General features: G+C 39.2%; 1 protein-coding gene across 2 annotated transcripts in view; it reads right to left on the reverse strand.

Annotated features, from left to right (window-relative positions):
- Window positions 1-17,579, reverse strand: part of MINDY3 (MINDY lysine 48 deubiquitinase 3) — an 80,238-nt gene that overhangs the window by 45,628 nt on the left and 17,031 nt on the right. For both annotated transcript variants that reach the window (XM_075922447.1, XM_075922448.1), the window contains 5 exons: window positions 14,398-14,449; window positions 12,315-12,429; window positions 9,254-9,327; window positions 8,656-8,735; window positions 2,084-2,154 (listed from right to left, as the gene is read on the reverse strand). In XM_075922447.1, coding sequence (XP_075778562.1) covers window positions 2,084-2,154; window positions 8,656-8,735; window positions 9,254-9,327; window positions 12,315-12,429; window positions 14,398-14,449 — 392 coding nt within the window. The remainder of the gene's footprint in view (window positions 1-2,083; window positions 2,155-8,655; window positions 8,736-9,253; window positions 9,328-12,314; window positions 12,430-14,397; window positions 14,450-17,579) is intronic.

A 17,579-nucleotide genomic window follows, 5' to 3' on the forward strand; every position in this document is an offset into this window, starting at 1 on the left:
AAGAAGGCCACAATATCCCATTTTACAATCTCAGAACCCAAACATTCATGAAAGTAACTATACTCTTGTGCTTATTTGCATATGTACTTGGCTATGGATCCTGTGATTATAAACTTTTATTACCTCATAAAAATAAAACAGCAATTATGATGCATTTCTTCATCCTGATTAAGGTAACCTAATATGTTACTGGCCCCTCACTTCAGAAGTACAAATTCTCCCTACAAAGGCCAATGGGGTATTGATGAGATTAAGACATCACTCTGCCACATGCGCTTTATTAGGTGCATTTCTGCTCATCTTAATCTACCACTGCATCTTTTTAATCAATGTGTATTTAAAATGAGTGAATGAACTTTGAGACATACATGGTTTGCAGTCAATCTTTTCAATATAATGAAAAGTCTAGACAATCCTCTATACAGCATTAGCCAAGTTTAAAGGATTCGGTGTAGTATGAAAACATACACCAACAAGGTGCTCTTTGACAAATGTTACCATAACAAGAGTGCATGCATGACAGACAGAAAATATTAACAAAGTTTCCAAAATATTGCAAGTGTAGTGAAAAGCATACTAACGTCCCTTAACTAAAACCTCGTGTTGAAGACTTATGTTCTGAATCACAACATCCCAAAATAGCCACAGAGATGGTACTTAAGTAGATTTTGATATACGCAGTGATGAACACATACAGTTAGCATCCAGCCCAGAGGTGGGCAAGATACAGCCTACTAAGCTATTTGATCTGGCCCGTGGCCCATCTTACGGTTTCCCTGCCCCGAGACCTGAAGGCGGGGGAGTGCACAAAGTCATTCACAGTTCAAAGCAGCTGGAGGCTCCCTACAGGGAACAGCAAATTATCTTGTGCACTCCCCTACCCCCAGATCCCCACTGGCCTGAGGGTGGGGGCGTGTGTAGAATCTCCTCCCTCTCCCCTCCCCCAGCACCGAGTGGTGTGTAGAAGGAACCACCAGCTGTTCAAAATGGCTGGTGGTTCCCTCTAGGTGCCACACACCCCTGGCAGGGCAGGGAGTGAGAGACTTCATGTGCTCCCCGCCCCCAGGTCCCAATTGAACTGGGGGCAGAGGAACATGTGAAGTCCCCTCCCCCTGCCTAGGGCATGTGACCCCTAGAGGAAATCACCCCTTTTCTCCTGAGGCCCTACTGAGGCCCTACCCCCTCCAGGGGCTTAGCCCACAACCACATACTAAAATTTGTGAATTGCCGCCACCTGAAAAAATTATTGCCCACCCCTAATCCAGCCCTTGGATGTCAATGTTTTTGGCACAGATAAATAGTAATAAGTAAGTAACCAGGTAATTTTGTAAAAAACCTAGAAATCACAGATAGCACAGAGAGACAAGGAACAAAAAAGCTACAATACACAAAATCACACATTATCTTGGATTTAACCCTATGTATAAAACAATACCAGCTTCTACTTAAATTAATTTGCTTCAAAGCAATTTCTTTGTAAAAATCAAACCTGAGAGCTTCCTACCAATGCACTAATAGCGAACCATTCCTTTTTAGCTTTAATCTAAATTGCTACTAAAATTACACATTTTAGCTATTCATTTTTGTCTATTTTCCGTATAACTGAAGATTTAGGTATTTTTTTTAATTTAACAAGTGGGGAGATAAGGATCATTATTATTTTTTTCTCCATATGTTTTTATCCTGGTATAAAATAAAGCATTACAAATGCGTGGTATTTTTGAGCAAGTTAGGAATTTCCTATTTAAACAGCTTCTTTTGACTGGGGAAAAAAAAAGGCAAAACATATATAAGTTAGCAATTCTGTTAATGATGAGAATAAACTATTCATGCTTAATGGCAACTCTATACAAGATACATATTTAACATTCTATTTATTGATAGTCAAGTATTTTATTAAAGACTTTTAGCTTCAGTTTCATTTTGAGGCTAGAAATACTACAAACCTAATAACTCTTCAAAGGCTATTCTCCAACAGTTTACAATGAAGTATCTACAGGCAATATTTTCAGAAGAGGATGATGGATTACTGGCATATTGCTAAGAAGCAACTTGCAAGAGAAATATTAAAAAAGCAGCTTACCTTACAGTATCTTAAAGATTCCATTAATGTCAAAAATCCTACAGTTGCCTGTTTACGTATACCAAGTAATTCTGTTTAAAAATAAAACACAAACATTTTATTGCAGAAATTATTTTCTATTTTTTCAAAAATGGCATGGTATAAAATATCTATTTTATAAAGATATACTTAAACAAGGATTCAAAAAGCAGTTTGGGCAAATCCCAAATTACTTTTTTCATAAATAAATACAACTGCAATGAATTTTTAATTTTATGAAAAGTATGCTATTAATAGTCCTTTAAAAAAGTTTGGACTTACAATGATAAAGCAAAATCTATTAAAAAAAATACCCTGAAACTGTCATTTCTGAAAATTAAAGGAGCAAAGTTTTCCACACTTTTTTCTAAGCTTATTGACACAATTGACTGCAAAAATTAAATAGCTAAAATATTAGTTATTAATAAATGGCTATTTCTCACCATTACATTTTTCTTTAGGGAACTTCACTTTTTAAATTATACTACAAGCAACCACCAGCATAAGCAGTCAAGTAATTGCACTAATCAAATGAAGGAGGACTATTTTTAAAGGGAAGTCCACAATAAGAATGAAAAATACTTCAAAGCCAATTGATCTTTGAAAAGTATAAGCTATATAGAACTAAAACTTGGACTTCAGCATATTTGTGGAAATGTAGTTCCACTATGAAAAGGATTAAAAATGGCTCTGAGCTCCCATGCTTATGTCTCAGTAGTCCACGCTATACGTACAAAATTTACTTAATCTATTTGCCTGAGCTAGACATTCTCTTGGAGATGAAAGTCAAGCTGAGTTTTTTTTTCTGCTCTGGAATAACCACCAGTAAAAGATTATGCAGCCTAAAACATAGCATCCCTAGATTTAAACAGATCTACCTGATTAGAAGTTAGTAAACAATTCTGTTGATCAAAAGGAGTAGAATCCAGCTTTCACTCTAACATGAATAAAAGCAATAAACATTTGTGATATTAAAGAAAGCATATGTCTGAACACACAGTGAACAGATCTATTTAAAAGTTTTCAACGTTACATCTACACAGAAAACAACATCTGCAGCTGGCTTGGGCTTACTAGGTTCAGGCTGCAAACCTGTAACACTGTGGTGTATGCATTTGGGATCAGACTGGAGCCCAAGCTCTGGGACCCTACACCGCATTTTTACAGTCCCACTAAAGCCTGAGTAGTTTAATTACTGTGTAGACATATCCAAAGTCACTTTTCAGAGAATTACACTGAAGCTTTGGGAACCTTCCCCCTCAAACTGTAATTCTTAAATATATATTTGTTAGTAATAGTAACATGTTATGATTACAAACAGTGATGCATTTACCAATGGAGCAAGTTCTGGAGTAACACAGAGCAAACATTCTGAAGAGGGGAAAAAAATAACTTTTTTAAATATTATAGTTATACTCAATCCCACATTTTATGACAGTATTGGATGCTCTCATTTACTTGGACACTATCTGTAATGTATTTTTACAAACTTGAAAGTTTAATTTGCTGAATTCAAAACCTGTGCAGCATATGGGCTACGGGAATTTCATGAAGGAAGTGTTAGTTTTTCCAATCATTTTCATTATCTAACCATTCCACTAAGTCAAAAAAGTAGTGGGTGAGTTTGGCATGATCTGTGTTTCATTTATGTAAGCTGTTTTTTTATTCACTACCTAATTTTCCCAATGCTGCCCCAGACTTCTTTGCTCTGAGTTGCCCTGAAGATTCTATACCTTGCAGAAGCAAAAGTTTATCATAAAAGGATTTTCCCAATTAACCTCTGTTTTGGAAGTATCTTTGGACAAGCTGTTAAAATTCTTTCCAGGCTGACATTCAAACAAACAGGAAAGAACCTGCCCATGCACGGATACATTCTGGAGCTCAAGCAGCATACTTTTTCCACTTATATCCCTATTGCTTTATATGGCAATATACTGAGAAGAATCGTACTCTACCCTTCAAAAGAAGGTAAAGTTGCAAGTCCCATTAAAAATGTAATGAAAAGTGCGCTTTTGACAAAGGAGCAATCTTTATTTAGAGCTTACAACTTCAATGGCTCAAGTGATGCCAGCTGAATTAAACCCTAAACAAACAAACTGACACAAACAACTAGCCTATCAAAAGGTCATAACAATACAATAATTCCAGTTAATACCATATATCAAATTCCCTTTGTGGGAAAAAAAATCTAATCACTCAAATCAGTCTTAAAAATCAGTCCACCAGATAAGAGCTTTTTGAAATGCAGTACAAGAGTCCAAGCACTACAGAACTGTGTCTTAACAGGATACTGAATATGACAAGTACAATTGATGTTTAGCACTAGAACATTTACCCGGTATTGCTTGGGTATTTACATTTTTGTTATTTTGGAAAATAAAATGAAAATGTACATGCTTCATTGGAATCCTTGCTCTAGGGTAGAGCTGGGGATAAGGGGTTCAGTATGCAGGCTGCCCCAGGGAGAGAGAGGACTAACTCCCCAGGCCTCTTTCACGGCAGCAGCTTAGGGCCAGGTGAAAAGTGCCTCTCCATGGCTGCTGCAGCTCCAGTGAGCAGAGTCAGGAAAGGGGTGCATGTCCCCCGCAGCTGGAACAGATCCAAGTTCCATAGCACCTTGCACTTCCCAGTACGAGTGAGGAATGCAGCAAACTACTTTCCTCTTGTTCCCTGATGATGGGAACAGTCAGCAATGTTCCCATATGAATTGGAAAGCTTCAGCCCACTCCAACCTCCCTAAGGCGTGCCTGGGGTGTGGGAGGCTCAGGACTAGGGCAGTCACAGCTGGGAAGGAGGAGGGAGGGAGGGAGAAGAGTAGTGCCCCCCACTAGCCCCTTTCTCTTGCCTCTCTTTTCTATATGGGAAACAATCCCATTCCAGGCACATCACATTGTTCTGGAAAAACCAACCCCGTACTTTGCTTTAAGTTATGATAAAAGGAAGCTGCTTACCAAATTTGGTGGACCTAGCTCTTACTATTTAGGAGTTCTTGAACAGAAAGATGGACATGTGAACTATCTCAAATATACAGTAAACTAAAAGATTTACCCACCATTATTTCAGGGCAAGACTGACTGTGTGTGTCTGTGGGGAAGGGAGTGTGGAGTCAGAGCAGGGCCTTTGGAATGTGGGGGCTCAGAGCATAAAGCTGTGGATGTGGGGTGCAGGAGTCAGTGAAGAAGGTTGGGAGAGGGGAAACTCCAGGGAGGGGATTTTCCCCAGCTTCTCCCCAGGGCCGGCCCGGAGGAGAGGAGGGACACGCATCCCAATCACCAACTTCTCTCCAAGTCTGCCCAGGGCGGGGGGAGAGCATGGCCTGCTCACTGGCTTGGCCTGAGGGTGGATGAGTGGGGACTAGGGATGTTAATTATTGTTTATGTGTAACCACTTGAAATTTGAGTGGTTACATGTTTGGGAGGGGGAGGGGGGAGAAGAGGGGTGGAGAGGAGGGAGCTCCATACGAGCACTAGCTCCCACCTGAGCACCTGCTCCAGCCTGTCCCCATTCCAGTTGCTTCTGATAAAGAGGCAGCAGTGTGGAGGTCAGGCAGCTCCACAGGAGCCAACTCCTGCCTGCCCCCTGCGCTGCCTGTGTGGCAGGCAGCAAGGGAAGCCAGGCCCATGCCATTGTCCTACCACCACCAAACCCTGACCTTGGTTTAAGTTAAGAGGCAGCTGCATAACAAATTTGGTGGTCTAGCTCTTACCGTTTAGGAGAATTCTTGAACAAACTGACCAACAGTTCTAAAATATATAGATAGATTTAAGACATAGGATGAAAGCTATCTTCTATCTCTACTAGTAGGCCCAGGCAGAGATTCTTTCTAGATGCTGTACTGAAGCTGAAAGGGAAAGAGTCTGATTTTATGAAGTGAATGCCTGAAACAAGTATTGAGTGAAAGGTCTAGTGCAGGACAGAGAACTACCTGCTCTTTTGATACATTACATCACAAAGGAATCATAAGAGATCCTCTGATAGTTGAGGGCTTCCACATAACCTGCCATACTATCTGAGGATTCTTGTCAGGAAATTGGTCCGATCTTAAAATAATTTTACAGTTACTTTATTGGATAGCTAATTTTTAGTATACTGCACCTTTTATAAGAGCACTTATTTCTGGCCTTTATTGTGCTTTATTTGGTGATGCTACTTAAAGTGGAATGCAACTTAGGTGCCACCTTGTGTTGATATGTAATAATGCAGAAGTTCTTACATTACAGTTTTTTAAAAGATACAGCACTGTATCCAGCCGGTCCCCGATTTACAAACGGTTGATTTATGACCGTTCACATTTATGACCAAACCTCTCATGACGCGGTCTTAAAGGCGGTCCCCGAGTTACGAACGCAATCCGCGCTTACGAACAGCACAGTCGCAATGTAAACCAATGGGGTCCGACTTATGAACATTTCAAGTTACATCCAAGTGTTTGGTCTGTAACTCGTTCATAACTCGGGGACCAGCTGTATGCCAATTAAATGTAGTCTCTCTATGCAGCTGTTTCATTCAGATGAAATTACTAATTTCTAGATCATAGCACTTGAGCCAACAAAAATAAACTGGTATTAAAATTGGTAAAGTCCACCACAAAAATTCTTCATAATGAAATCAAGCAAATTTTAAAACTACTTTATGAATCTCAAACTTGGTACTCACAATTGAAAGACATCTTCCAACTATGCAGGAATATAGGATGGAAGAGAGAGGACTAGATGAACATAGTAAGTGTGGGAAGTAAATGAATAGGAAGTCAAAGGGGTAAAGTGGAATTGGCTCTAACAATTTTAAAACAAAAGAATCTAAATTGGTGAGAGATGGGAAGGAAAACAGTTATTTAATATTCCCCTATGGCACTTAGATGCTTATGGAATTTCACAAGTCAGTACTGAATACCATCTGTAGAACAGTTTTAAATTACTGAATATTGTAATTTGATCTTTTTCAATAACTAACCAAAAGCATGAATTTGATTAAAAATACGAATCTCTCTAGTATTAAGATTTAGGATCTCAGCATGTTCCCACTGAATCAACATTACTGGGGTCAAAAACAGACTAACAGGAATCAAATCACAATTATACTAAGTGTTAAGACATTTATTTTGTCTGATATTATATATAGTAAATCTGTACAATAAACTAATATTAAATAAAATGAGAATATCGCTACTTAAGCCTGGGTTCATCAGTTAACCTTCACAGTTACATGCAGCCCCTCCCCCGCCGCTATCTCTGTATCAGAGGCAGCAGTGTGAGGGGGCAGGCAAAAGCCGGTGCTCAAGGGGAGTCAGCTTTTAAGCCAGTTCCCCATAAACACCAGTTTCCGGTGAACCAACTGCACCTACCCCCTCCTCCTCCCAGTACACTGCTGCGGGGAAAATGGGCAGGTGGAAGCCAGTACGTGCAGAGAGCAGGCTTTTAAGCTAGCTCCCCACAATCCACACCCCCCCCCCATGTGTATACACGCATTTTAACATCCCTAGACGAAGGTAGTGAGAAAGAATGGAAAAGCATAGACCTGTTCCCAAATGCTATAACTCAGCTTTCCTTACTAAGACAGTGGAATGTAGGCAACCAAAATATGTTTACTACTACACAATTATAAGCTATTATTCAATCACACAATCCAAAGTGTTTTGGTAGGTATGTAAGCACTCCTTTTAATTCCCCCTATACACTTGGATGATGTTTTCTTCCCCAGGAATAGTTGGGTGCAGGGATGTATCATAGAAGATGCACGTTGCATCTCTCTACTCCAGCGTCCTTGGGACCTGACCGGAGTCAAACTAGAGAATTTGCTGGACTAAAGGAGGTCAATGCAGACTGCCAGAGGAGGGAAGCATGACAGCAGGGGCTGCTGCAACACCCCCAGGCTTTGTGACCAGTGGGGCCCAGAGTCCCCATCGGCTGGCCGCAGGGCTTTGTTCTTGGCTCCAACCTGGGACTCTGTAGCCGCCCTGCCTCCTCCCCTGAAGGTGCCCTATCCTTGCTCCTTCCCTCCCTCCCAGAGCTTAAGTACTGCAAACAACTGATCTGTGGCACTCCTGAAGTGCTGGGAGGGAAGTAAGAGCTGGTAAGCATGGGAAGCCGGTGCATGAGATGGGTGGGGGGGGCCGGGGAGAGACGGGGGGAAGAGGGAGTTTGGCATCAGTGGGTACTCAGCACCAATTAATTTTCCCCCATGGGTGCTCCAGCCCCAGAGCATCTACACAGTCCATGCCTATGCCAGATCAAAAATTTTGCCGAAGTCAGGGAATTCATTTATACAGGCCGAACCTTTGTAGCCCAGAAGAGTTAGACATGATTTTGAATAAACTACAAAGAGGTATACCCATACATCCCTGAGCGTTATAGAAATATTGGCTAAACATCAACCTCACAAGGATTTTGAGGATTAATCAACACCAAGGAGGATTAAATATTACTTTCATTTGATGGACTACACTGGACTTAAAGACAGTTAAATAGCATCTCACCTACTAAACAAGGAGATGAGTTTCTAACAAACACTTATTCTGTGTAAACAGATAAAACTGTAAATTGGAAGTAACTTACTCATTCCTGAGCATTCTCTATCTCCGTCCCACACATTAGAAACTGCATGCCCCGTCAACAAGAGGTTAATTAAGCTTTGGCTATGTAATAGAAAGATACACCTTATTAAAAAGTGACATGCAATATATTTCTGCAAATCTAATTATTCCTGAACCAAGTGGAAAACTCGCATCTTAGCAAGAACTTTGCTGTTTAAATATTTTGAATTCTGTTTAAATATATCTCAATGACATCCAAAATGGTTTAAAATCAACATTTGAACATAAGAATGCCAACTTATTGCCATCATAAGAAACTGAATTCTGTATTATGAAGGGTTGTTTCAAAATACAGCAAACAGTGTGTACAGAGGGGTTCCCAGAATTCAAGTAGAAAGTTACTGCAACAGTTGTTGCTTTTTAACTACTATAGAATAGCAACTGAATTATTTTCATATTAAGTGTGCTCAACAATTATTTCTAAAAGATTCATCACTTTTAGAAACATGGGAAAGTGTGCTAGTAACTCCACAGAGAAGACCACTGAATAATCTGCCTAGTCTAGTGAAAATATAAATGGTTGCAAATACATCTCACTAAAGTCACTACTTACAACTTACCTCCCATGGCCATAAACAGGATCTATCAATGGTTCTGTGGAATCTTCAATTTCATTTTTTATGTTTTCAATACCCTAGAGAAAAAAAAAAAAAGCAAGCAGAAATACTCATTGGAGTACTTGTTTAAAAAACCATTGGTGTTAAGGACTGAATACAAGCTCAAAGCTAGCAGACAATTAAATCAGACAATAAGACATAAAAAGGTTGGCTACCCTGTAGCCTCATGGCAGAATGGCATAACTGACAGAAGGCATGATCCAACACCCAAACAAATACTTTGCCTCAGTTTTTAAGAGGAAAAAGACGAGTTTAGGGATAGTGGCAAGATGGCTAATGAAGATATGGAGATAAGTTACCACATCCAAAGTGAAGTTAAACACAAACAGCTTAATGGTTCTAATCAGGTAGCCCAGATAATCTCCATCTAAGAATAATAAAAGAGCTGGCACATGAAATTGCAAGGCCTTTTAATGCATTCGTTAACTCGGGGGATCATGCCCTATATGACTAGAGAATTGCTAACATAGTTCTTATTTTTAACAAAGGGGGAAAAAACTGATCTGGAAAAATAACACCCTGTTAGTTAAACCTCAATCACATGCAACATGTTGGAACAAATTGTGAGAGAAAATAGTTAGACATTTTGGGATAAACCACTACATGGTTGCAAAAAATGCAGATCATGCCAGACCAACTAGATCTCCTTTGAGAAGTAACTTGATTTTTTAGACAAGGAAATACAGCTGAGGTCTAGTTTACCTGGATTTCAGTAAAGCATCTGATGTATTCCCATATGGGAAATTATTAAATTAGTGTAGATGGGTATTAAAGTGAGACTTTCAAGAAGGGAAGACAACAAAGATTCACTGTAAAAAGGTGAAACTTAAGGATGGAGGAAGATTACTAGTACAGTTGCTTATGGATCTGTCTTGGGACCAATCTTATTTAACATTTTTATTACTGACCTTAGCACAGAAAGTAAGAATGTGCTAAAAAAAATCTGTGAATTGGGAGGTATAGCCAATATGGAGGAGGACCAGAAGACGATCTGGATGACCTTGTAAACTGGAGTAATACAAGTGGAATGAAATTGAATAGTGGAAAGTACAAGTACAAGGTAACAACAAGAATTTTTGCTATAACCTGGGAACATGGTACCGGTAAAGCCTCATGTGGAATACTATGCACAATTCCATGCTTAAAAGAGATGAATTTAAACAGGAACAGGTGCAGAGAAGAGCTCCTATGATGATATGAGGAATGGAAAACTCACCTTATGAGAGGAGACTCAAAAGAATTTGGTTTGTTTAGCGTAACTTAAAGAAGGCTGAGAGGAGATGATTGTTCCCTCTAAATCATAGGGGAATAACAAATAAATACCAAGGAGAGGGGAGAGGAGTTAAGTACCAATGTGACACCACAACAAATGGACATAAACTGGCTATTAAGTCTAGACTTGAAATTAGATGAAAGTTTCTTACCATCAGGAGGAGCGAAGTTCTGGAACAGCCTTTCAATACTAACAGTGGGGGCAAAGGATTTAACAAGCTTCAAAACTTAGTTTGGCAAGTTTCTTGAGAGGGTGGTATGATGAGATTGCTTACATGCCATTGTAGGAAACCTATGACTACTAGCAGCAAACATCTCCAACAGCTGGCGATGAGAAGGGCTTGGAGTTACTGCAGAGAATTCTCTCTCAGGTGTCGGGCTGGTAGGTCATCTTGCTCACATGCTTTGCTTGGGGTCTGACTGCCAAATTGAGTCAGAAAGGATTTTTCTCCCAGGTCAGATTGGCAGAGACCCTCAGGATTTTTGCCTTCCTCTGCAGCATGCGAGGGGGGTCACTTGCATGTTTAAACTAGCGTATATGGTAAATTCTCTGTAACATGAAGTATTTAAACCAGAATTTAAGGATTCTGCTACAGAAATGGGTAAGTGAAGTTCTGTGACCTGCAAAGCACAGGAGGTCACACTAGAAGTCACTATGGTCCCTGCTGACCCTAAAGTTCATGAGTTAACGGAAGGGGCGGGCAGTAATTTTTTATGGGGATTGGGGCAGAGGGTGAAGGGGGGGACTCCAAGAATTTAGTAAGAGAGTTTGGCCACACACTTCCATGATATTAATAGAAGAGCTGCGGGTCTTGTGGGTGTAGAAGGGAGCTCAGGGTGGAGTGCAGGAGGGAATGTGGAGTCTGGGAGGGAGATGTGACCGGGGCAGAGGAGCAAAAAAAGGGTGCAGAGGGTTTGGGCTGTGACCTGAGTCAGGGAAGTGGGATTCAGAAAGGGGTGGGGCACAGGCTCCGGCCAGGAGACACATACTGAGGCCCATGTGACAGCTGGGGCCATGTACGTAGCTGCCCCATGGGAGAAGCTTTGCATGCTACCTGCACTGCAAGTATGGTTTTCAGCCAATATGAGCTCTGAGGTTTGTGCTGGAAACAGGGGCAGAGTGTGTAACTGCCTTCTCCCCAGAGCACATACCACACAGAGATGCACAAGCTGGCCCCAACAGCCAGCTTCTTTGAGCAGCGTGTGGAGGTGTAGCAGACAGGGAGCCCCATGACACTGGATCGTGGCAGGCGTGATCCAAAGTTTTGGTGGGCCAAATCTGTCCCGTGGACCGTATTTTGCCTGTCTCTGGGATAAGGAACAATAACTATACACCATCAGTGGGGGAAACTGTGCAAGGATGTCCTCTTTCCTCATGATTTCACTGCTATCAGCAAAATTAAAAACTAAAATGAAAACAGAGTTACAGATTTATGGGCTTAACATCTCTTACTAAACAGGCAAGGGTGGGCCTCAGACCAGAAATGCATTTTAAACTCTGTGTAAGGATTCTTCTCCATCTACTCTCCTGTAAAATACCATGTGATGTTCAGAAAGGAATTTTCATACAAACAATTTACAAATTTATTTCAGTTCTGGTTGCCCCAATGCAACATGAATAATGAGCCCATCGTACCCATAAATCTGGAATAAACTCAATTTTCATTTATGAGCTTGCTGGTCATATTTTAGTAAAATAGTAATGATCAAATATTTTCTTTTTAAAACAAACCTTTGTCAATATCACAGAATACAGAAAGAGCAATACTCCAAATTTATTTGTCCACACTGAATACAGATCCCACACTGCATCCTTTAGTTCTGGAAAGTTTTGGAATGATTGCTTGCTGAAGACAGAAAAAGGAGAAATAATTTAGATGCAAGATTAAAATAGTGTAAAGTAAAAAGGAGAGTAAATCTTAGCATTAAGTTGTCCAAGTAAAAACAAGAGTAACACCAGTGTTACTGCATGCTCTGACAGTTATACAGCAACCTCTACAGTTAATATACCCGCCACACAATTATTAATATTTACTTATCAGAAAAGCAAATAAATGGTTTATTAGAGAAGCTTGTTACAAGATTATATTTTTACTGATATGCAAATATTTTAGTATAAATTATATACACCTGAAATAATGCAAAGTGGCTAGAATAAATTGACACATTTTTCCTATCTGAAGTTGCACTGGGCTGAATAGGTCTGTCAGTACAGTAATTAATAATTAAAGATATAGCTCTCTCCTCTCTTAAGAAAAATTTCACCCAGCCACATAAAGCTCTCTTCCTTCAATGAACGATGTGTATGGCTTTATCCAAAACCACTTTCTCTGAGGAGCAAGCAAATGACATTTCTGAGAGGACTCATTAAAACCTTTGGAAACCTACTGCTAAAAGTTCATATCCTCATTTGGTCACCTCTTAGACACAGCAACAAAAGCAAAAGTCTCCAAATGGTGTACGAGTGAGTGTAAGGGGAAAACTTGTATGGAGAATCAGGGGCTCATTTAAGTGATGGGAGGTATATTCAGACAGGCATGACATATCTTAAATGAAAGGCAGGATAAATCTCTGAATTTAGTTAAAATGAGGTGATTGCTTTCTCTGGGGGCAGCATGGGATCATAGCCATAGATTTCTTTTAAGAACATGTAGTTATTGTTTCTTTTCTTTAGCTGGAGAAGCCTTACCTAATGTATGTTATGCTAAGTGTAAATCTAAATACACTAAACAAGCCATTTGGTTTTACTCCACTTTTTTTTGTTTTTAATAAATCTCATCCATTCTTACGAAATTTATATTGCAACGGGGGCAAATCTGGAAAGGTTCACTCAAGCCAGTCTTGATAGCAAAAAGCATGCTGCAACCTTTAAAAAGTACAAGAGGTACAGAAAGCTCAGAAACCTAACCCGCCAAATAAACTTGGTCAACAGGGCGTGGGAAAGGATGCAGACTCCCAGTGGGGTGTTTTGTGAGAAGCCATTATAGGTAAACATCTGTGGACCTAGGACAGGACCAAGGAACAGACAAAAGTTGATTATGAGGTCAGGCAATATTTTTTCCTGCTCTATCTGTCATCATAGGGTCTGATATTTTGAAAACTGAATGGCAGAGACTATCATAAGAACTCTTGAAGGAAAAAACTTGTAGTGACCTTTAGATATTAGAAAGTTTTATTTTATTCAAAATATTCTTAAATATCTATTACTATTCTTGATTTGTTCCTCATATTTTATTCCCATAAAAAAAACCCAAATAGCAAATTCTTTTAATTGCTACCTTCTAAGACAAATTCAATAACATTTCATCCTTCAACCCAGCATCTAGACAAAAACTAGAAAGGACAGTGCTAAAGCTAAAATAGAGGACATAGCTGTATCCATTCAGATGAAACATTTCTTTAAAATGTTTGCTGGTCTATATGTAATGGAAAAATACAAGATGCTGCCAGTTGTTTCTTGACTATGGGTCAAACAAACTTTTAAAATCAGTATAATCTGTGAAAACTATCAGAACAAATTTAATTATTTATATCCTTTTTACTCAATTTTATTAAACTTACATTTCATTTGACTACAAAGAGATGCACATAATAATGTACAAAGTGTGCAGATTTGATATTTTAGATAAATTTTAAAATTTTGGAATAAATTACTGCTTCCTTTTTGGAATTAAAAATACACAATGTGAAAATAAAGTTTTAAACTCCAAGTTTTATCTACCATTTTAAATACTTTACCATATATCTTGGAGAAAATTTGAATATCAGTGAAACTGTAAAATACTGTATTTTAAATATTCCAACATGTTACTTACTGAATTAATGCATGAAATCGCTCAAAGCCAAGCTCTTCGGCAGCCAAGGCAGCTATACACAAGAGACACTTTTCAGCACTACACATGGCAAAAAATGTCACAAGATACACATAGCAAGCTAGTATACTTTCAAGCTTCAATTATATTTTTAATGTACCTTCCTTTCACAATTTTATTTTCAGTTTTTGTATCTCATGATCTACTTCACTGTAACAATATTGGTTCTACATGGTTTAACAAAAAACAAAAAAAGGGATCAGTGAATGCATCATTATTCAGATTACAAAAGAGTATCTTAATATTTTTAAAATCAAAAGCATCCAGCTACTAATTTGTACCCTTGAAAATCTGTAAATATAAACAGTTATTTTTTCAAAAGTGATAACGAATATTAGTCACCAAGCATAAGCATGCTACAAATAATTTTGCAAGTGAACTGCAAGTATTATTTTCTAAAGGAAAGCAAGTATGAATATATTATTAGTTTTAGAGCAGTGTGATAGAAAGAAAGCTGTAATTTTTTTCAAATGTTTAAGGAGCATTTATATTTGTAAACAAAGTGAAATCATTCTAGATACAATTGTAGGCATGCTGTTCCTGCAACAATGTATTGATAGTTCTAAACTCTCTTCTGACATTCCTCAAATACATCCACAGCTAGAGGGGAAAAAAATGCAGCCCATAGTGTCCTCTCAGGTTCAGTGTAGACCTTTAACCCTTCATTAAAATGAGTTTTTCTTAACTTTCACTTGCTTTTAAATAGACAGACTCTAAAATCTATTTTGATACTTCTAAAATGTGTAGAACAAGTATCTAAGATTACAAAAGATGCTTAAAGCAGAATCATTAGTAGGCTTTGGCTCCACCAATATTCCTAAATAATTTATCTTATTCCTTCTGTATAATAAATAAAATAGATGCTTCCACTTTCAGTTAAAACTGAACAATGATTTTTTTATTATCTATCTGATCCTGAAGGCACAGAAATCAGTAGCAATTTTCCATTTGTTTCATTGGATGCATGACTAAGCTCTGCATCAGTTACATATGCAATACTATTGTTCCAACATGAAAGTCCATAAAATATTGCGCATTTCTCAAATACTCATTTATCTATAGAGGAATGGCTTAATTGAATATTGAAGTTGTATTCTGAAAAATACAGAGTAGGAGTCTCTTTTCAGTAAAGAGGTGACTTTTGCAATGACTAGTGTCAGATTTATGAATTACAGGAGTTTGGGGGCTATAATTTTAGCATCCTCAGCACAGTTACATGCAAACTAATGGTTTTGAAAAACACAAGCAGAATTTAAAAAGCTAGATTGATTATAAAAACATGAACTTTTTCTAAATCTCATGTCCTACTATATATGCATCTGGAGATATATAAAGCCAAACCCTTGAACTAAACCAGAAGATTCTACAAACGTATGATGTGGCCAGATAATAATGCTGTTAGAACCTTAAAATCAAACATGAAATGGCAAAGTTACCTGTGGGTCCTTGCCTTAATAGAATTTTCTTTTTAAAATAAGTAAAAAAAATAAAGAAAGAAATCAGGGTTATTTGTTTTATGACTTAAGAAGTTTTTTTCCTCTAGTCAATGGACAACTCGCATATCAAAATAGATATTGCCAAGAAAACCCCATGAAAAGTGATGGACCACAATTTTTTTTAAAAGGTAAATAATTATTTAACCCTTCCAACTTAATGGCTAAAAATCTTATCACAAGAAAAAAAAAAGTAATGTTGGGACAAAAATCATGCATGTTACATTTCTGCACAAAAACATATTTCAGAAAAATATGAAGAATAGTTCATACTGAAAACTACCGTAACTTTACAGAAATTGTCATAACTGCTATTATAGCTAAAGAGATTATTTTTTAAAAAACAAAATAAGGAAAGGAAAAAAGTTAAAATAAAAATACAAACCAACATCTGAACTTATTCTATTATAATAAAGTTAATGGCCAACAAAGTCATGGGTGTATACAACAAAAGCAGGTTAAACAAATGCAACCACATTCTGTATGTGCATTTGAAGTCACTTTAATGGGAGGTCTAAGGACAGTATTTTAGACAATTTCACTCTGCTACTACTTGGAGCAGAATAGCAAAAACTGAGCATTTGAAACAAAAGCAGGAAACAGGCAGACAACAGATGAGGGGGCTCAGAGAAGCCCTTAAAAAAAAAAAAAGACAGATAATTCAAATGAGATCACACAAACAACATTTAGTTGGGAGAAAGAGGAGAGGAAAAAACAGATGGATTAAAAAAATCTACACAAGGAAAAAAGTTATTAGAGAAAACTTGAATTTAAAAAAGTACTATATTTACAGTATTTGGAATTTAATGTTTTCAGACAGAAGTAAAAATGTTTACAACATTATGAATACCCTTCAGTTTTTATTCTATTGGAAGTATGTAATTAAACTACAGTAAAACTCCGATGGTCTGGCATCTGACGGTCCGGCACTCCTTATTGTCCGGCACCATCAGGAACCTGGAAGTGCTCCGGGCAGCCGGACCATTGGAGCTGCTCTGCCCCCAGCTTCCCCGATTCAGCCGCTGCTAAAACTGACTAGTGCTGAATCCGGGAAGCAGGGAGCAGAACAGCTGGAGTGCTGCTGGGTAGGTCCAGTAGCGCTGCCCCTCAGGGCTGCAGGACCAATCCAGCAGCACCCCAGCTGAACCGGATTCAGCCGCTGCTGAAATTGACCAGCGGCTGACTCCAGGAAGCCCGGGGCAGAGCAGCTCTGCCTCTGGCTTTCTGGAGTCAGCCGCTGATCAGTATCAGCAGCGGCTGACTTGGGGACACCTGGGGCAGAGCAGCTGGGGTGCTGCTGGGTTGGTCCAGTAGCGCCGAGGAGCGGCGCTGCGGACCAACCCGTCAGCACCACAGCTGCTCTGCCCCAGGCGTCCCCAAGAGCAGCTGGGGTACTGACGGGTTGGTCTCGCGGCGCCAAGGGTCGGTGCTACCAGACCAACCCGGCAGCACCCCAGCTGCTCTGCTACAGGCGTCCCAGATTCAGCCACTGCTGAAACTGACCAGCAGTGGCTGAATCGGGGACTCCTGGGGCAGAGCCGGACTATGAGAAGGGAGGGCTATGAGGGGGTCTGGGGTAGCATCCCCCCACCCCACCCCAGACCCCTCATAGCCCCCCCTTCTGATAGTCTG

This window comes from Pelodiscus sinensis, chromosome 2 (assembly GCF_049634645.1).
Source record: "Pelodiscus sinensis isolate JC-2024 chromosome 2, ASM4963464v1, whole genome shotgun sequence".
NCBI lineage: Eukaryota > Metazoa > Chordata > Testudines > Trionychidae > Pelodiscus > Pelodiscus sinensis.